General features: G+C 45.1%; 1 protein-coding gene across 1 annotated transcript in view; it reads left to right on the forward strand.

Annotated features, from left to right (window-relative positions):
* LOC126545225 (WD repeat-containing protein 11-like) overlaps nt 1–21,632 on the forward strand; it is a 289,213-nt gene that overhangs the window by 81,009 nt on the left and 186,572 nt on the right. The window contains exons 6-7 of the mRNA XM_050192989.3: nt 5,129–5,312; nt 16,900–17,020. Coding sequence (XP_050048946.1) covers nt 5,129–5,312; nt 16,900–17,020 — 305 coding nt within the window. The remainder of the gene's footprint in view (nt 1–5,128; nt 5,313–16,899; nt 17,021–21,632) is intronic.

Below are 21,632 nucleotides of genomic sequence, written 5' to 3' on the forward strand. Positions count from 1 at the left end.
TGCCTATGTACTCGGGTCTGCAGTGTGACGTCACTCATGGTGACACGTGACTTTGAGAATTATTCAAGATCTGATGCTTGAATTGACAAATTGAAGTTCAGAGAAATAATAACACACACAAACGGAAGGTCTGCGTGTTTTTTGTTTTATTTTCCACCAAAGCAAGAGAGGTGTACTTCTGCTTCGTCTGCTTGTTCACATGGTCATGCAGCCATGTGCACAGGTACCGAAACTGTGCCATTTTCTACTGTGTTCCAGTGCGTGATCATGCTCTGCGATCCGCTTGTTCTGCCTCAGTATTCGTGTAGCATTGAGTTATACCGCTAGTCGTGTGTCCTTGTGCACAGTGTGCCAAATCGTGTGCTGCGCGAAACCAATCAGAAAAGCTCGTGCGCAGTGCCGCAAAAAAGAAAGAAAAGCGAGGAGAAAAAAAAATGAAGGTGGGGCCCGTGACGTATGTCACGCGATCCTCGAGATCCGGTATTTGAGAACAGAGGGAAGGAATTTCACTTGCGGAGGCTACACGGGTCGAGTGGAGAGAGTGTCTTGCTTGGCAGTGGAGCCCGCCTGCTGAAATCATGGGTTCGCGGCACTGAAATATTTCTATCTCGGCTATTAATGAGCTGATTTGAAAATTTTTTGCAGCAGAACGCTCCCTAGAGGACACGTAACAACATTTAGCATATAACCGAAATTTGCTATGTGGCCTGGTGAGGAGCCCTTTAATTGTATTGAGGTTCAACTGTATTATAATTGTGTGGTTGTGTAACTCATTGAGGAAGAAAGGTCGCAGTTTCTCCCGAAAGGTGAAGCATCGATTGTGATAGCAAATTAGTACGCAGCTATATAAAGTAAGGATAGTAGCTTTATTGGCGGTATAAACTTCGAAACATTCGCTTACTAACTGAATTACCAAGCATGGTGTCAGTGCGCACAAGCAAACATGAACACATCACACCCGATGAGCATGGACAATAGCTGCAAAATGCTGGACACTGGTGTGAGCAAGTGTGGCGGCGGCAGCAAGCGAAGTGAGCTTGGTGTGGTCTATCGCTTCAACGCAAGAGTGGCGAGAACACGGTGCACACAAAGGTATAAGCCGTCTCCAGATCCCTTTCACAATACGGCGCGCACAAGCATGCGCACCTGTGCTAAGTACACATCTGTTGGCAAAGCCAAAGCCGCCCCACCTCCCTCCCTTCCCTCCTGTTCTGCCTCCCTGCGTTCCTCCATATATGCCGTGTGAGATTGAGCTACGATTGTCAGTTCCCCTTGCGCCCGGTCACGAAATGTACACTCGCTGCTGGAGCACAACGCCGACTCCCTCCCTCCCTCCCTCCCTCCAATCCTTCCACGGCCTTTCGCGTGACGAAAAACAACGTGTTTGCTCTCCCCTTTCTCCTTCATGCGTTGCCAGACTGAGCCGTGATTGCCGGCTTCCCTTGCATGCTTTCGCTCGCACATACAGCATACGACAAACAGCAACGGTGTTATCACCCTCGAATTTTATATAGAACATCATGACCACGGCGATGACAAAAATGCACCTGGAGTGTCCATATAATTGCTATCGCAATAAAACATTGTTGTATTCTTACCAGCTTGACAGTAAATTGTTTTTGTCAAGATAGTAAGTATATAGTGTCTCAGTGTAATATATTTCTTTTAAAGTTTGGCAATAAAATGTTATGTACTGGATAAAGTTATCCTCATCTATGTTCGTGTAAATGCTTTTAATCTCTCAACAACAAAAAAATATTGTGTTTCAGATGACAGCACATGCTAGTCGAAGCATGCGCAAATTCATGCATGATAGTTAGTATTTAGTTTTTGTAGGCTTTTGAGGTTCGCATTGAGGCTTAACGTGAGCTTTTGAGGTTAGCATTGTGATAAATATATCGAAGACTATTTTACAGCGCGAGTGACATGCAACATTTATGTGCAAAAAATAAAATTAGTATGTACAGTAAAAGCTTGTTAATTCACAACTCGTTAATTCGAAATTACTGATAATTCGAAGTAGCCACCGTGGTCTGTCCAACAATGTATTGAAAGCAATATGTAATGCGTCCCACTAATTCACACTGAAATCCACACTGCAAACTCCGCGCCATCGGGGATGGGGAGAGTGCTAGTACAGAGGAGCACACTGGCGACGATTGTCGCCCCACAGCTTTGCTTTTTCTATCTGCAGCGATCTGTTGATCTGTTGCAGGTCGGTCTCTCCCTCTCTCATGACTTTCAAGATAAAAATGTGGACACGACGCTGCATGTTCTTTTATTTATTTATTGCATTAGCTATTATATGGGCACTCCAAGCGCATTTCTGCCGTCGGCGTGGGCGTTGGCGTTGCTGCGAGGTTCTGTATAAAGTCCAAGGGTGAGCAACTGAAAGCATGCAAATAGAGCCAGCGATCGCGGCTCAATCCCACCCGCACAAAAGGGACGAATGCGAAGAAGAAACACGCCATCTTCTCTCGCGTGCAAAGCACCCAACGTATCAAGGCACAGTGGGGGGTTCTACTTTGGCTGCAACTGTGCACGTGGTGACTGCACACGTTCACATAGCTGTATCTTGAGAGCGATTTACATTGGGGGCAGAGTCTAGTTGCGCCAGCGGCTTGTAGTGTTGTGCTTGCTGTGTGTTCTCGGCGCTCACTTTGCGCTGAAGCGATAGACAGCACAAATGTCACTTCGCTCGCTGCTGTTGCCGCGTTTCCTCACGTCAGCGTTTTGACAGCGAGTGTCCGTAGTCATCGGGTGTGATGTGCTCATGTTTGCTGTACGCCTTGAATGTGAATGTGAAACAGTGAATGTTTACAAGCTCATATGGCTGATAAAAGTACTATCATTACTTCATACGGCTGTCTGCTAATTTGCTATCGCAATTGATGCTTCGCCTTTCACGCAAACTGCATCTTTCTTGCTTTCTTTCTTTCATGTTACATCTTAAAGGCTATGCTCTTTATCTACAAGGTGTTCTGCCGAGAAGCGGCACCATGTAATGTCTATAACACGGCGGCTGTGACGTTTATCGGCGCTTGCAGTACGAAAAAGCCTAACCTTTGAGATTCGTGGCAATTACTCAAAGGAAAGCATCGCTGGGATACGTGTTTGGATGCCACTTATGCATACAGTGGAACTCAGCAGCGTGCAACCGGTGCATCTACGAAAGTACAACAGATACCAACATCATAGCAGGTTGTGATGCGTTTCGAGAGTGCATTAGAGTGCAGCTCTTCTTCCTGTGGCGAGCGTCGGTGCGTGTCGTGTGCTGCCAGTCACAGTACGGCACTTCCACTGTGCCAGCCGAAATGCCGTCCCCTCTAGACTTCGACACGCGTGCCATCGGCTGTTCTCTTTGGAGCATGTGCAGAACGATCCCCTACCCGCGCGCTGCTTTGAACGGCTACCTGTGACCGTCAGTGAAGCAGCGCGGGCACCTTTTATTTCCGCGCCGTGCACTGTGGGACGGCGCAGTTGGCGCGACGAACACGTGGTTGGAGGCAATTCCATCTCGACGTCGGGCACTTCGGGCCACATTGGCCGTGTCCGGTTATGCTGGCTGCGTCGTGCTTCAAAATATAGACATTCTTTTCGCCAACATGATGTAACATGTGCGCACATGTTCACTCTACGTCAGACGATATATTTGAATTTTCATAACATTCCCCTGGAATTTGAATTAATGAGCTTTTACCGTAAACTGTGCGTCCCACACAGCCTTGGAGAAACAAATCTGTAAGTTACCGCTTGTCACGATATCAGAAATCTGTCTGAGACGTGCGTAGTTTCCTGATAAACTTTGGGTATGCATACTTTACATTTCAAATTATCGATACGTTTACAGGGTGTCTACCAACCGGGAAAACCGGGAATTCTCAGGGATTTTGAGTAGTCTGGAAAAACTCGGGGAAAACTCAGGGAATTTGTGCCTCTATCAGGGAAAATTAGCTGTAATTTTATTGAAAGGGTCGAAAGTAGCGGTAATGCTGGCTCGAGTAACAGACACGAATCGTAATGAATCGTCTTTGACGCCCTGTCGTCAGCTGGAGGAGTTGCCAGTGTACAGTCAACAGAGGGAAGAGGAAAGAAGCTTGCCACCGGAAGTGGGTACCCTACCTACATAATATTTCACACAACCTGAAGAAGGTTGCGGGCATCTTTAGGGTACCGCTCGTTTTTTCCGCTCTGGAAAAGCTGCCCAAGCTATGCCCTCGTATCTCTGGCAAGGAATCCACAAAAGGTGGATGTGGAAAAAAGCATGCCAGGCCATATGTGCAGTGCCGATCAGGAGTAGTATACGAGATACTGCTGCCCTACATAGGCGGAAAAACCTATGTAGGCCAAACTGGCAGATGCTTGAACGATCGGCTGAGGGAGCACCAACGAAATTTAGAGAACAGCGAAGACGTGCACTTAGTACAGTACTGCAGTTCCTGCAAGAAGTGTTTGCCGCATTTTGAGAGTGTGAATATATATTAGGTAAGGGCAAAGACCAGACCACACAAGAGCTACTAGAAGCCTTCCAATATAAAGAGAAAGGGCAGCGATTGCATTAGTGATACGTCAATTGTGTTATATAGTTCGGAATGTGACCTTTTCTCAGCAAGAAGATAAGATGTACTTTGTGGGGTGTGGTGGTGGCACACGTTCTCTGTCTCCGAATGTGCATGTGCGAAGCAGCCTTTATATTCAACTTCTTTTCATGGATTAAAATCAGTTGTAAGTGCAGCGATTGTCCGTGTCTGTCAGTGTTCCTTTCTTTTGTGTGTGTTTTTTGGCGCTGCTGTTATGCCTGAAATAAGTGACCAACTTGTCCAAGAACTCATTTTACTGAAATGGAGATGGGCTGCAATGATAAACACAGCATGCTTTTCAGTTCTTCTGAGTTGTAAAATTATATTTTATCCTGTTCAAAAGCAAATACTAATATGCTGTCACATCTTTGCATAGGCAAATAGTGTGTGTATGAACAGGGGTGAACGAAATTGAACATTTGTGTAATTTGTAACTGTTGTTTACCCTTTTAAAAAAGTGTTCTGCTCATTTATTCACTGCAAAAAGTATTTTTGATTTTCCACTATATTTGAAGAAGAAAAGCATTTCAGGACCTGATCCCTTGCAGTTTTGGCAGCTGACCATCTGCTTCTTGTGGAGGACCTAAATGGGCAGCAGGCACCAGCGGGTAGCGGCCACAAGTGGTCTCTGTGCAGTGTGGCATACAGCCCAAGTGAAGAGAAGAGCAAGCCCAGGAGTCGGCTCATCAGTGGAGTCAAGTCGCTCATACGCACAGGAGACATCCGAACAGGGTCAGCACATGAAGCTTGAAAGGCATTTAACACATTGCAGGCAGGCTTGTGCAGTTGACGTAATGTCTACACTTTATTTCATACTCAGCAGGTGACATTGCTGAAGCTACGTAAGTAGAGCAGTCATATAAATTTATCACTCCTTGTATTTTTCTGCTGTACTGGATTGTATTAACGATGTGTTCTGTGGAATGAACTTCATCATTAACTGTGACTCATGTTGTGGTTATTACATTGAGCTGATATCCTGTCACTTTCAATGTGGTAAGCAGTATATACGGTTTGGTTACAAATGTAGGCACTGTGCTGTGAAAGCCAGTTGTAATGTTACCTTTTGCTAACCATCCAATTAGAGTAATGACATTCAGGTTGCAATTCTTTCCAACAAGAGTTATGAATCCAAATGAGGGCTCTTTCAGAGTATGTCAATATATGGCAGTGCAAAACGACTTGCAGTTGCCATAATGAGCATCAAATTACAGCTTAATATGTCAATATATCTCTGGTTCAACAGCCCCGAAACAATGACAAGCAATTGAAGAATTTTGCAAGCAACTCAACTAAAATATGACAAGCTGAAATAACCTTAAACAGAACTCTGACACATAGTCCCACTTAAAATGTGGTGGAAATACTAACATAGCATGTAGCTAATGCTCTGTACCGGTATTTTATCAACCACATTTGTGGCTGATAAATATATAATAAATTTTGCTTTCTCATTTAAGTATGTGACAGCAGCTGAGCAGGGCACTGTTACCTTATGTATGGAGTAAGCAGAGAGCAAACAAGACAGCATTGTATGCTTTTGGATTTTTCAGTCTTCCTCATCATAGTTTCTGCAGCACATGTATTCCTGAAAGTACAGGTTCGTCTAAACTTGTGCGAGAGCAGTTCCTTCATGATTCAACACACGAAAAGTAGGTATATCGACATGTTACTGGGCATTGAGCCACCCTAATCAGGGGGGGACTTTTTTATACCAATGCAAATTCTTGCGCCAAACTGCACCAAACACAGAAAATTGACCAAAATTGCACCACGCTGCGCCACAATGACTTCAGCATGTCTACCTCAGAAGCGGCCACAAACAGTGAGTGGATTCATTCTCTGAAAAAGATTGCAGCCGTTCACATCCGAATTCACACACCACACGAGGGCGCTTCCCACACAGTTTCTCGTAATTCTCACACTTATAACACTGAACTTTTTGGTGCTTCTGGTGGCCTTCAGCAAGTTGCCAGTGCATGCGCAGCCACTCCCAGCTATCATCGCTGCTTTCGGAAAGGACAGGGCGGCTGTATTTAGAGTGTATTAGAATACGGTTGAACGGGCCAAGTGCCGCGGCGCTTCCTAGCTGAGGTGCATGAACAACAAAAAGTAGGCTGAGGGTGCTGTGAACGAACTAGATATTAGGGAGGCACACTGTAGTGGGTTCAGCGGGCGCAGGCATATCTGTCCCCAGGGCCTGTATAACGTAAAACTATTCCAATCTGTTTTTATCCCCTATGGGTGAGGCCTGAGCCATTTTGACCTATCACGAAGGGCTAATGGCTGATCTGGAATATGAACAGATTGGAATACTTTTACATTATAACAGAAAGTTAAGCATTAGGTACTTGCAATTGGAATTGCCCTGGTCTGTTATGTAAAAATGGCTTTCAAAAAAGTCATAAACTACTATTGATTGCGATAGCAAATTAGCATGCAGCTATAGGAAGTAAGGATAGTAGGTTTATCGCTCCTATAAACTTGTAATCGTTCACTTACTAACTAAATGAACAAGTGCAGTGTCACGCACACACAAGCAAACGTGAACACATCTTACTCGATCACCACGCGCACTCGCTGTCAAAACGCAGGAGTGATGAACCATGGCAGCAGCAGTGGGTGAATTGATTTTCATGCTGCCTCTTGCTTCAACGCGAACTAAGCAGCGAAAACAGCCCACATGAAGCTGTCAGCACTCGGTGCACGCACTCAGTCCCCATTGCAGATCGCTTTTAAGGGGAGACAAGGGTCTGGGAGGCCGAAAAAATTCTGAAAAATCGATTTTTGGAAGTATTTTTTTTCATAATTAATAAGGTCTAAAGAAACTGTTCCTAAAATACTGTAGCAATGTAATGCGCATTAGTCGAGTTATTCGGTCTCAAAGTCAGTTTCATGGCCATTTTCGCTCGCGAAACCACCTCAAAAACGATCATATTCAACGCCGCAGCGCCTGAGAACCACGCCAAGTAGCGCGGCCATTTTGGTCTCATTTGAAAGACTCATTCTTCTATTGTCTGTTCCTAGCGGAAGAGCGCTTTCCGTCTGGCAACGGCACAGCTATCGCGCATTAAAAAAAGCACTCATACTCGCACATTATTGGTGCGTTTCTATCACGTGGGGCCGTTCCTGATTCCCTATTGGATGCCAATGGATTCGTCTGCTAGACAGCGGCGCGCAGTCCGCCATTTTGCCAAGAGGCCTAAGCGACGGCTGTGCGATCGGTGCGATGGCAGGCGGTCATCGGAAGTTCCGTACTGTTCATGCTTTCGGGAAGAAGCGAAAACGGCGTCCGAGAGCACGCAGCGTATCACCAGCGAGACCTTCTGCCGCCGAGAACACGGAAGCAGCGGGCGGTGCCGGCGCTATCACGAACGCGGCACCCGCGATCGCGGACGCGATAGCGGCGACCCAAGATCACACGCGAGCTGTGCGCGTCGACACTCCCCTGGTTTCCGAGGCTCAAAAAGTGGCCATCGAGTGTCGTGCGAGTGATATACGGCAAGACCTTTCGTCGACGTCAGCCACACGACGCAAGCGGTCTTTTTTTCGAGACTCGGAAGGAGCCGCGACGACTGGAACGCCGTTCACCGTCGTAAGCTTAGCGTTGGTGAATGAACTGCTTCAGTGCATGAATTGCCGTGTGTGTGGCGGGCCTGGCAGCATCTCCAAAGAAGACCGAGAATATGGTATCGCCGCGAAACTTGTGCTGACCTGTGGTGCGTGCGGAGAACTGAAGACTGTATGGAGCTCGCCAAGAGCAGGGGGGGACGCGGCGCGCGGCCCTTTCGAAATCAACGTGCTCGCGGTTCGCGCGGCAATGGGCACAGGGAACGGACAAACTGCGCTAAACGATATATTTTCCACTCTGAATATTTCGCGGAGAGGCATGCACACGAAGACCTACCAAGATTATGTTAAATTGAAGATGAACCCTGCCTCGCAGAAGGCTGCCGCGTTCGTTATTGACGACTGCGCGAGCACGGTGAAAACGCTGTATCTGGATCTGGACTACGGAAATCCTGGAAACATCGCTGTTTCCTTTGATGGGACTTGGTTGACCAGGGGCCACTCATCTCATATTTGTGTTGGGACAGTGATCGAGCTATTTACGGGATACGCGCTTGACTTCGTCGTCCTATCGAACTTCTGTTTGGGGTGCCAGCTAGGGCCGAAGGAGGACGACCCAAGGTATGCCGAATGGCTAGCTGACCACAGTTGCCAAAAGAACACCTCCAGTAAGCCAGGCCAAATGGAGGTGGAAGCGGCACAAATTTTATTTGGCCGCTCATTAGAAAGGCATGGGCTCCGCTACACAACCATGTTATGTGATGGAGACAGCCGGGCCTTCAATAGCCTGCAGGAGGCACAGGTATATGGCTTTGTGCCAATAGAAAAAGAGGACTGTGTCAACCATGTGCATAAGCGCATGGGCACAGCCCTTCGAAACCTCCTGCAGAAACAAAGAGCTGACGGAAAGCCAAGCCTTGGCGGTAAAGGAAAACTCACGGGCGAGCTGGTCACGAAGCTCACTACAAATTATGGATGGGCTTTGAAAACTCAAGGAAACATCGAAGCCATGCATAATGCTGTTTGGGCAACTCTTTATCATGTAGCATCTACTGATGCAAGCCCAAATCACTCTCATTGCCCAAGTGGTGGAGAGTCCTGGTGCAAGTACAACAGGGCTGTTGCCAAGAAGGAGACTCCTCCAAAGCATCGCTACAACCTGCCGGAGCATGTTGTTGATGCCTTGCGGCCTGTGTACGCGCGACTCTCTGACAAGAAATTGCTGAAGCGTTGTCAGAGAGGCAAAACCCAAAACCCGAACGAGAGCCTGCACTCTGTCATTTGGTCGCTCGTGTCAAAGAGCAAACATTCCTCTCTTTTCACTGTGGAAGCTGCTGTGGCCGAAGCAGTCGCAAGGTTTAACGCAGGCAAAGGGAGAGCAGATGCAGCAATACTAAATGAACTGCACCTGCAGCAGAATGCCGTAGCCTCTGAAAGATGTTCAGAAAAGGACAGTCGCCGACTAGTGGCATCCGATAAGAAGCATGCACATGCTGAAAACTTCAGGCGTGCAATGAAAAGAAAGCGCACCAAGGAAAATGATGATGACTACGTTCCTGGTGGCTTCTAGCATCGTTACCACACTGATTCATACCTTCTCCTATTGAATAAAAATGTTCACCATGTTCCTAAACTTCTTTTCTCGTTTTCTCAAAACAACATTTTTTATCACATCCTCGGACGTTGCCCACAGTAACTTTTGATGTAGCGGTTGGATTTTGATAATTCTTGCAGCATTTGAAAGCTTATACATTGATTAGTGCAATAAAACCAAGAAATTTTGATACTTTTATTTAGAACAGTGATTTAATCAACAATAAAATTAAGCAACAGTTTCAGATTTTTTATGAGTATACTTGATAAGGCCATAACTCTTGAACCAATGAAGCTAAAAATAAAATTATGGTTTTCCTGCACTCCCTGGTCTCTATAGAGCGCTGTCATACCAAATTAATAGCAATCTTTTATGGGAAAGCTGTCAAAAGACTGGGCAGAATGTAAGTTTATGAAACAGTCAATATATTAAAATGTGGGAGTGATAGCCCAAATCTAATTGCATATTTGTTTTTAGCTGTGAAAAATACATATTCTATAAAAATTTCAGGTGGAAATACTGAAAATTAAAAAAAAATATTTTCAAACCAGTGTCTCCCCTTAAGATAGGGCCCGCATGGCTACATCATATGCAGCAGCTGCCGAAGCAAAGCACCCCTCCTCTCCCCCCCGGTGCCTTGTACCCGACGGAAGATGGCGCGATTTTTGCCCACTTTCCTCTCTTGTGTGCGCGAGATTGAGCCGCCACCGTCAGCTCACCCTCGGACGCTTTCACTTGCACATGCAGCATATAGCACAGTGACGATGTTGTCACCCTTGGACTTTATATAAAACATCACAGTGACGCCAATGGCGCCGGCATAAATACACCTGGATTTTCCATATAATTGCTATCCCAATGATAAACCACAGTAGTTCATAACTCTGGCTTCTCTGTACGGTCTGTTGGTAAAGCACATATCCAGACGCTTCACTTACACTGTCAAGACATTAAAGAAAAAATTACTTATAAAAAAATTTCTTGACCTACTTTTCGAAATTTCGAACTCACTATTACAGAATGCATGTTTTTGTGATTGTTATCACTGATTAAAAATTTACAGGCACTGTTACTAAAATTTGTGTGCACTAGACGGTTTCAGTATCAGAGTGATCTGCTTCAAAATTCAGCTTAGGATAGTTGCAGTACAACGCTCATGTTGGCTTATTCTGTTTGGTCGTGATTTCGAACTGCACTGCCATATTCCATTATTCCTGCAAAATTCATATGGGCCTGCTCCAAATTGCTTCTAAATGAAATTTTATCTGCTCCAAACTGCTCCAAAAGGAAATTTAGTCTGCTCGAGGCTGCTCCAGAATGTTTTGTCTGCTCCAGAGTTCTCCAAAAGACAATTTTACTTCAAAAATTGCTCCACAATTACTTTGGGCAGTCCCACCCCTGCCTTATGAATGCAGTGGTCATTTTGTTAATCGCTCTTGGGTCCTTGCAGGGTTCTATTGTACCATGCAGAAACTTAGCCCAACAACTGCCAGAGGTCGTAGCATCCCAGGATGTTTCAAGTATTCTTGATGAATTACCACTTATTTCTGTTAGAGAGTTCTGTTAGAGGTTCATACTCTGACATTTATAACTGAGGCCATCTGGCAATTTTTCACACAGCACATCTAATTTTGGTTATGTGGCTGAGCTGCAACAAGCTGCTCTGCTAGCATTTCAGTGCCCTTGTATGAGGCATGATTCAGTGTCACTGAGCTATGTCATGCTTGACTATGAAATTAGTCTGTAGTATAAATCCAGTTTTAAGCTCCATCATTGATACTTTGTTCGTGCTCCAAATTTGCCAAGCTTTTGAACTGGCCTTGCAACCTCTATATTTCTGCTTTTTACTGTAACAACAGTTAACAGTGTGAAACTGGATTTGCTGTGTCCATCCAACTGCCTGTGCATCCTTTCCATTACATTGATGTCATCATCATCACCACCTCATCCTCAGGTTCACCCAGGGGCGAGTTATCCAGGGTTGAAAGGGTTCAAATTAACCGGGTCCTCCAGGCTTAGGGGGCCCCCCTAGGGCTTGACCGTCGAGGTGAACGTGATGCTACCTTGTACTCTGATGTCGGCAAGAAAGGACCAATTTTTGGAGCCAGATGGGTTCAGTTCATGGAACAAGGCATGTACGAAGTTAAAGACACACGAGGAAAGTGAGTGTCATAGACAATGCGTGGTTGACCTGTGCAAGCGATGTTCTCTTAGAACCTCAGTCATTCAATCCCTTGAAGAGCACTGCTCGGAACGGGCAACTTACTGGAGAAATGTCCTCCAGCGTGTAGTTGCTGTTGTAATGTTCCTGGCAGAACAAGGGCACTCTCTCAGGGGATCTAACGATTTAATAGTGTCTCCCCAAAATGACAACTTCCTTGGGTGTCTTGAACTGATTGCCAAGTTTGATCCTTTCCTTGCTGACCATATAATGAGCTTTGGGAACGCTGGACCTGTCAAGACATCCTACCTGTCCTCAACCATTGTGGAAGAGGTTGTAGAAGTTCTTAGAACTGAAGTCCCCCCTCCCCCCCCCCCACAAAGATTGCTTGCGAGATTGCAAGTGAAAAGCAGTTCGCTCTTTCGGTTGATTCAACACCTGATTTGAGTCACAGGGATCAACTTACAGTGGTCATTTGCTACGTCGCTAACAATGAGCCTGAAGAACATTTTCTTGGGTTTTTACCTATAACCAGTCAGAAAAGTGAAGATCTCGTGAAGTCAACGCTCGACTTCTTAAAAAATCTTGGGAGTTAACTTCCAAGATTGTCGTGGCCAGTCATATGACAACGCAAGCAATATGGCTGGCAAATACTCCGGCATGCAGGCTCATTTGAAAAAAATCAATCCGCAAGCAAATTTTATCCCTTGCGCTGCTCTTATCCTGGTCGGAACACATACTATAGATTCTTGTGGGCAAGTCGTTAGTTTTTTCGGGCTTGTACAGCGTATATACATTTTCTTTGCTGCATCTACTCATCGCTGGGCTGTACTCCAAGCTCGCTTGAAACAAAATGTGACAGCGGTAATCCCAAAGCAAGTCTCAGACATGCGGTGGCCAGCGCAAGCAGATGCAGCGAGGGCTCTCGTGGCAGGTTCTAAAGAAATCAAAGCCACCTTGATGGAACTATCTGAAGATCATGACAAATGAGCAGAAACAAAGCACAAGGCAAATTTTTTGCTGAAGGCAATGACAACATTGGAAACCGCGCTGACGGCCGAGTTTTAAGATAGAGTTTTGCTTTAACGCCACCAGAAAGGTACTTCAGAGCCCAACATTGTCATTGAATGCTGCTGTAAGCCTGATGAAATCGTTGTGTGACTATGTATCTGGCTTAAGAGAGGGGTTTGATGAAATTGAAAAGCTTGCGAAAGAAGTGTCAGACAATGCTTCGTACAAAGCAAGCACCCGGAGAAAGCGAAAAGAATCGACACGATACGACAGCGCTACGAGCCCGCCAGAGCCACAAGATCCTTCAGCTAAGTTCCGCTGTGAAACCTTCTTCATCATGATTGACACTCTTCTGCACGCTATCACAGCTCACTTGAGCGCTTACACCGAAGTCTCCTCGCAGTTAGTGTTTGTTACAGATTGGAACTGTTTTTTCCTAGCGCAGAGGCACCTGTAGGCAATGCACCTCGTGAAAAAGTGTCCTTCCGATCTGGCTGGCACATTTCCCGATGAGCTTGAACAGTTTATTTCATTTGTGAGCAACGAAGGCTGTTCTGTGGCAGACATGCTGAAACTTCTAATTCGGGAAAAGCTTGAAGGTTCATTCCCAGATGTTCATGTTGCTGTTAGAATTTTTTTGTGCTTGATGGTCACATTGGTGAATGATCATTCAGCAAGGTGGAATTGATCAAGAACAAGTTTCGATCAACGATGACTGACAGCCACACTGGCTCAGTGATGTCCCTGCTGATCGTGGAGACTGAGATTCTTAGGAGGGTCAATGTTGAAGATCTCATCAACAAACTGTCCCAACAAAGGGCACGAAAATGCTTGTAGAAACGTACGCACCTTTCTTTCTTTTCTTAAAAGATGAATAAAAAGAGAAAAGATGCTAATACGTATACACACCCTATTTAAAGCTTGAATTGCTGTGAAACGCTTAACCTATTTTCTACACTGTATTGAAGTAGAAAATTTTTGTAAAAATGTAAATTTAATAGCAGAATAGGCTTGTGCAATATGAATGTGTTTTCTTCTCTTATAAAAGTGGGTATTGCCTGCGAAAATGTAAGTTTATTACCTGTGTAAAAGTGAACGATCTGTGCATAAACGAAACTATGTATGATTGTTTATTCTAGAATGTTATTAAAAACATTTACCCTTCTTTCAGCATGAATCAACTAGCCCGACAGATCTCAATGCTGTGTATATCTCTTTGTCTCCTGGTATAGTTCAATTCCTATGACAGCCTCTCCACATGCTCTGCGAGAAAGTAGACGCCCAGGCAATGTTCATAAACACTCCGGAGATTCTTCAAGTGAATGAATACGGCATGTGTTCTTTGTAGCAAATTCTAAAAAGCGTCAAGTCTCAAGAATGACAAGAGAGTAAGGCAGGAGTGAAGGAGGGGGGAGAGGAGCCCCCCTTGCTTTTTTCAACAGGGCCATCAGCACTGTTAATCCGGCCCTGGGTTCACCCTTGCCATAGGGATAAGAAAAACAAAACTTTGGCCACCACCACTGATAATTGCAGCTCATGCACTTGGGAGCTGTGTATGCTGATCGCTGTGCTTGACAATTGTCAATTGTGGCACTCGGTAATTTGTCAGGGGTTTTGCACCCCACACACACTCCTGTGTCTGTGCATGTATTTTGTAGGCCACAATAGGCAGTACTATAGCAGATGGGGGCAACGTTATGTACATGCAAATAAATTTTCATCCAACACAGGCTCTGATAGGGGTAGCATCGGCACATATATTTTATATGCATGTAAGAAACTTTTGAAAAGATTGCAGGTTGTGAGAGCATGCTGCTGTTGCAATAAAGAAATTCAGAGCCAGCAGAATCGCTGAACCCTGATGTTCATCACTTTCTTCATTTCAGAGAGTTTTGTAGGCAAATGCATTTTTTTTACATATAAAAAAATGTTCTTTTTTTTTCTACCATTACAGTTTTTGCACCATTCAATGCATTTCGTGCTTTGGGGATAGTCCATGTTGAAAAATGATACCCCATATTATGTGCAAATATGCGAAGGCTTGCTGATGCGACGTATTCTAATACATTGGCAAAGCAGCCAGTTCTTACATCGAATTATCAATAAGTATAGTAAACATAATGGTTGGTGCAGCATACACTTGGTCGCTTTTGCACCATATAACAAATCAAATAGGAACTAGGAAAGTGCCATGCAGTATACCTGATGTGACTGGCGCTGCTGTAGATCCAGGGTCATGAAGTCAAAGAAATTAAGACTGGGTAGTCAAGTAATTCCATTTAACAATGGGACCAGCACCAAGAGTCAACTACAGTTTTTGTTGCTGCCTTATTATGTAAAACGAAGTCAAATGCTCTACGGAATCTAAAACAAGCAGCATAGTTAAGTAATTCCTCTGGCTCTGAGCTCGTTTACTGTGACAGCAGCAAGCTCTCACCGCTGAAAGCCTCCATCTTCTGGAGAACAACTTCTTTGCAATGCACATCCTCCTTGTCCACTACAGTAGTGCATGTTTTGATCTCCGAAATACACACACAGATGCCACCATCCTTATAATCTGTGGGGCACCACACCTTACACGAATTACCAAGTGTGAATGTTCTGTGATAGTACAGTGGTTAGTGCAGTGATTAGTGCTTCCTGCTCCCAACTGCACATTGCTGCAGGGGCATGTCTACGAACACCAGTGGTGGCAGTCGTGAACAAGATCCCATTTTAAGCACATGATCGCTTAATTGGCTATTCTCTGCACATTTTGCTGTTGTTCATATGTAACACCTAATGTGTGAAAATAATGAAACCATTCACTATCAGGCGCCATTCTTTTAACAGGTTTGTGTGCTTTAGAGACATCTATGAAACGGACTATTTATGAATGGGGACTCAAAGTAACAATAACTGTTTTTTTTAACACAAAAATGTTTTATGCCGGCATTCACAATCAGCTTCCTGTAACTGATGTGACGTCGCCGCGAGTGCATAAAATATGCTTTCTTGACAGGGATGGTGCCACCATCGACACATTGTTTTATTTATTTGGTGCACATTGTTAATATATTATTCACCAAGCTTTAAAAACCAGTGAAGCCTTCTATGCAGATGAAACCAATTGTAGTAGTTTAGCAGAAGCCTGATGAAACCGATATTTTTTGGTTTTTCTTGTTTCAGTAGTTTATAACTTGTATTTAATTTATACATTTACAGCAAATATTTAAATGCTTTGTTGTGGAACATATAAAAATATCAGCATCATGTGTTTGCTGCAAGCTATCACGTGGCTCTTTTTTCTACATTTAAAAGAAAGCCCACAATTTCTTTTTTTAAAGCAGTGGTGGCCTCCAGGTTGCACCTACACAAGTTTTGCTCTGCCATTAATCCACAGTTGACTTAATTCAAAATTTCTTCTGCTTCCTTTCTAGTTTTGCCATACCTTTTTTCTTTGTTTCTAACTCATGATGACTCAAGCCTTTGGCATGTTTTTCGGCATAGTCTGCAAGCCTGAGAATTGTCAACCATCTTTTATTAATTCTAGTCTTCCCTAATCTGTCTAGTATTTTTTAAATCACTGTGGCTCCAATATTAAAAATGTCTTGAAATGTTTTCTTCAACTATTTTTTCTAACATGTTACCGATTTCTCACTCACTTTTCGAAACACCATACGTTATAAAGTTGTTTCTTGTTTATTTATCAAGATTTTATATCTGTGATTTGAGAGGGTTCGTAACTTTAAGGTTTGATGGTTGTAGGAATTTTTTGACAATCAAGAACTAAAATATATCAATTGTCTTTAAGAAATGGTTGGGGTACAATGTTTTATTGTCATTTACATGTTTGGTTGACGAGCTCAAAAGCTTAGGGTTACCCTGTATCTGGCATGTCTTTTGGTAACAGGCTGCTGCATGTGAGATGATGTGAACGTATTTGTGTTGAAAAATTTACTACTTTTCGTTTTCTGACCAATCTTTTGTCCATCTTTTAACAGTATCGAAGAAGCGCTTCCCCTCAACGAATGTTTGCAGCTATGTTATCATCGAGCAGTACGGCACCAGCTCTTCCTAGTTTACCCAAAAAAGATATTTGTTGTGGACACTGAAGTGCAGCAGGTTTGTAGCCATTATATTTTACTTTCATAGAAGCTTTAAGGTTGTTGTAAATCTTACTACCCAAAATTAATTACAGTAGGCTTCCATTAATTCAATTTTTCAGTTAATTAAATTCTGACCGAAGGTTCCTGCCAGCACCCATTCATTTCCAAAGGTCAAAAGTTACGTTATTTCGATCCTGAAATTGGCCCTTACCGGATAATTTGAACTTAATTGGCTCACATGAGCATGCCTGACCCAAATGGTGACCCCCCGTTTTGACCCAAATGGCTGCAGCATCTGTCTTGGTGGCATTAGGGAAGAGTGAACGCGTCGAAGAGATGTTGGATGTGCGGCAGAAAATGCCTATTGTCGGCCTCCCCTAGGTAGATTCCTAAGCAAAAACTGCAGCTATTATGAATGATTATTGTATATACCCAATTCAAATGTGCACTTTCTTTTCTTTCTTTTCTCTCTCTCTCTCAAAGGAAATTGGTCCTGAAATTACTTGCACGGTGCATTCAGATACCAAACCAAAACTGTGTTTGCAACAGAGTTTACCGTTAGAGACTGCATTATCATCATTGTTATCACAAGATCGCGATGGAACAAGTGTTCTCACGCATGGTGGCAATGACAATGCACCACTTTCAGTGTCATTACAAATGCTTGTAGGAAGACGACACAATGGCAGCCTTTGAGGCGTGCTACCATTCCTAGATTTATTTGGGAAGGTGGAGAGTGGAGCAGCAGCTGTGGCGACCAGCCCGGTCCAGAACGAGAGTGCATTCTGTTCAGTGCTCACAACTCGGGACCCGAGCCATGTGATACGTGCAGTGCGATGATGACTGATGATGATGTACAATGAAAATGCCACTAAAGATTACTCCCCGTGGGGAAGATGAAACCCAAATAAGTATATGGCGTGTATATACAGGGTTGTAGACACGGGACAGAAAGGTCCATGGGCAGCCAAGGTTGTCAGCAGAAAGGGCAGCAAAAAAATTGGCTGTGGCTTAGCTCAGCTAACCCTGGATATGCGAAGTGAAAGCTTGGTTTAACCTGGTAAAGTCTTGGTTTCACTTGGTTAACCTTTGATGTAGCTGTAATTAATATACTTAGGTATACAATCATCGTTAAGGCAGGTATGATGGCTGTGCCTAGGTCAGTCGCTAGACATGACTGTGAATAGGCTTGGGTAGACATGCATCGTTCAACGATGCGATGCCTGTTGTGCCACAGGGAAAGCACAAGTGCTAGACATGCAAAGAGACACCGCGAACATGCGCAATATCGAAGCACAAGCGGACGGGGTGCAAATGCAGTCGCTACATTGATCTCGACGGTGCGACGCCTGTTGCATTCTGGATCCTCTCCAGTGAAGCAGCCCGCCGGGCAATATCCGCGAGGTGGTGAGACGCCGCTTGGCGACGACGGCTCAAAGCCTCCCACTCCCGCGCAATGCTCAGAGAAGATGGCCCGGCCTCGGTCTCATCCATGGCCAAGCTCACACTGACTAGGCAAGTGTGGTGCTCCTCATAGCCAGGTGTGCGGCAAGTCATGTGGTCAGACGGTGACCTAGCTGCAGAGAGCGCATGCGCCAAGCTGGTGGCGGAGCTCAGCGCGGCGAGTCACGGGATGCGTTGCCAAGGCTATGATGCAGATGCGGTCAAATGAAGGTCAAATTGCTGGCGACGGCGAAATTCAGGTTTACACGGCTAGTAAAGCTATTGCTTTAAAAACATTAAATCTCCAGCGGGCAGGTATGGGAGCCACGCAACGAACAAGGAACGCGACAGACGGGTTCTGTGAGCAAGAGCAAGCTAATCTGACGAGGTCTTGGTCGGAAGTACATGGAGTCACACGAGCAGATGCCATTGGGAGAACTGTACACAGAGGGTGTTATGAGCGTGAGTGCACATGTTGCGGTGCAGGTGACATGAACGAACCATTGTGAAACACTACATAAAGCAACGTCTGGTGATGGCAGGGGTGGGGCGCGAGGTAGCATACACAGCACTGACTTGCATATCGATGCTGATGCTTCATCGACAGAGCGAAACCTAGCGATGGTACAGCTCGGCTGGGATGACCAGCCCGGTCCAGAACGAGATCCTATTCTGTTCGATGCTCGCCCAAGTTGTGCAAGATGTGCGGTGCACTGATGACTGATTATGATGCACAGTGAAGAAGATAACACTACTAGCTCATTCAAAAGATAAATTTTTCTTTAGGCTAACCTAGTGGCAACAAAGTTGCATGTAGTGTTTTTGCCATTCTTGAAAATGGAATGCATCACAGGACGAACTAGTGAAGTGGTTAGTCTAGGCGTGGGTCACCAAGCCTTTTGCTGTTGTTGTGGATCCGTTCGATAAAAGCAGAATACGAAACACACATTGGACCGTATCGAAGATGACATTACGTAGCCCACAGACAGCGATAAAGTGCTCTCTGAGAGATGATGATGAACATTAACGATTGACAATTGACAATTGAATTCACTGGTTTCATCTTTTCTGTTCGGTAGAACCATAGGCACGCTACATTTTTCTTGCTAAAAAATTCGAGTGCATGTTACATTTCTACTTTGTTTAGGTGCTCTAATGCCATTTCTTTGTTAAGAATATTAGCTCCAATGTAGTTAGGTTATTTTCTGCTTTAAACCCATAAAAATGGGCTGAGTGTTAGGTTCGGGGGTCTGTTAGTTTCTGGCAAATACTGCAAATTGTAGAAGAGGTGAGCTTGGGTGTTTTTTTCTCCTCCTTTTTAGTTTGACCTGCCAGATAATTCTATCAATTTCTTCGAACTCTTCAAGGCAGAATTAGCAGAAGTACTTATTAAACTTTTGTGCACACAAAGACAGGACGTCGAACGAAGAAGGGACACACAACATGCGCAAACTTCAACTGGCTTTTATTGTGACAGCGACATATATACAGTCAGTCCTGGATATATCGAATTATTGCCTATATCGAACGGTTGAAAAATCCCCTTGGGAATGCCATGCAAAAGTATAGCGCTATTGTTCGCGTATATAGAACTCCTGTGCGCCGGCATATCGATGTATCGAACTCCGTGCTGAGCTGCGCCCAGGCAGGTGCGCTTCTCCCACCGTACCCCACACCCGCAAGAGCGCTTCTCCTCATGAAGCTCTCACGATGTTCCCGCGATCTCACGCGCGCCGCCCCGCACTCTGAGAAATGGGCGTGTGGGTAAAAGGCACGTGACGAGGAGCACTTGGGGTGCGATTGGGTTTGAAAGGGAAGCGGGAGGGAGAAACCACGCTGACCGCAGGCGCCCGTTTCCTGTGTTTTGGTTGGCTGACACCGCTGGCGCAGCGAGACGATCGAGGTCAGTGCAGCTTTGGCTTGTGGTAGTGCGGAGACACGGAGCGGTGCGTCTTTCGATTCGCTTTGTTCCTTTTATTCACGAGGCCAACGCGAAGGCTTGAGACTCGTGTGGTGCAGTGCCTTTTTCTTTCCGCTTTTGGCACGTGTTCTGGAGCCATGGCCCCGAAAAACCGCAAGAATTTGGATTTTTCAACAAAGGCGGATATCATTTGACAGGTGGAGGCTGGCGAGAAAAAGTCGTCGGCCACCGTGGCGTTCAGAATTCCTCGCAACACCCTGAGTACGATCCTCAAGAACAAAGCTCTCAGCATTCCCAGGCGCCATCCCAGGCGGCGTTACAGCACGCGATTTCGTCAGCGCTGACGACAGCGTGCAACTGTAGCGGATCGCACTGATGCAGAGATTCTGGCTGACATCATGGGTGACAAGGACGCAGACTCGAGCAGCGGCGAAGGTTCCGACGAAGAGGACCAACCACCATGCACTGCAGCTGAACTTGCATTAGCTGTCAGCGTGATTCGCCGCGGTTGTGGCACAATGGAAGGAGCTGGCCTTTCTCATTTGGACACTGTCAACAAGCTTGTGGACAGCTTAATGAACTTGATGGTGCAGAAGAAAAAGCAAGCAAAGGTCACAGATATTTTTATTCCGAAATAAAGTGCTCTGGTCATCACGCTGTGTTTTTGTTTTTTTACGCGCCTTGGAGGCACAGATAGGTAAGTTCCTGTTAGTCACGACATCAGGAAACTGCCTTGAGATGTGTGGAGTTGTTGGAGAAGCTTTTGACATGCTTATTTTATATTTCGAATTATCGATATATCAAACTATTTCGTGATCCCCTTAGAGTTCGATATATCCAGGATCGACTGTATATGCATCGACAATCAGAAAAACACAGAATGGCAAGAAAACAGAAGTAGACTGTATAAATTCTGGGAACCATAATTAGCTGTGAAATAGGCCCACACTTCTAGAGGGGTCCCGAACCATCCCTCAGGCTTGATGACAAAACACATCCCACGGATAACAAATGCAACTGTGAAATTCTCAGCCATATTTTGCAGTCGCATGCGGTGCATGGAGTTCACAAGAGCGAAGTCACCTTTTTCTCAAACATCTTCTTTTCCAACAGCCTCCCGTTTCTCACCCATTTCGAAGCTGCTGACACCTTGCCTATTTCATCATACACAAGATTCCCATAGATGGCTCGGCTCCTATTTGCCAATAGCTTCCAGGGCCAGCTGCGAGCTCATGTTACTCGCGCATCCAACGAAGGTATGCGC

The sequence above is a fragment of the Dermacentor andersoni genome, chromosome 1 (assembly GCF_023375885.2).
Source record: "Dermacentor andersoni chromosome 1, qqDerAnde1_hic_scaffold, whole genome shotgun sequence".
In the NCBI taxonomy this organism is placed as follows: Eukaryota; Metazoa; Arthropoda; class Arachnida; order Ixodida; family Ixodidae; genus Dermacentor; species Dermacentor andersoni.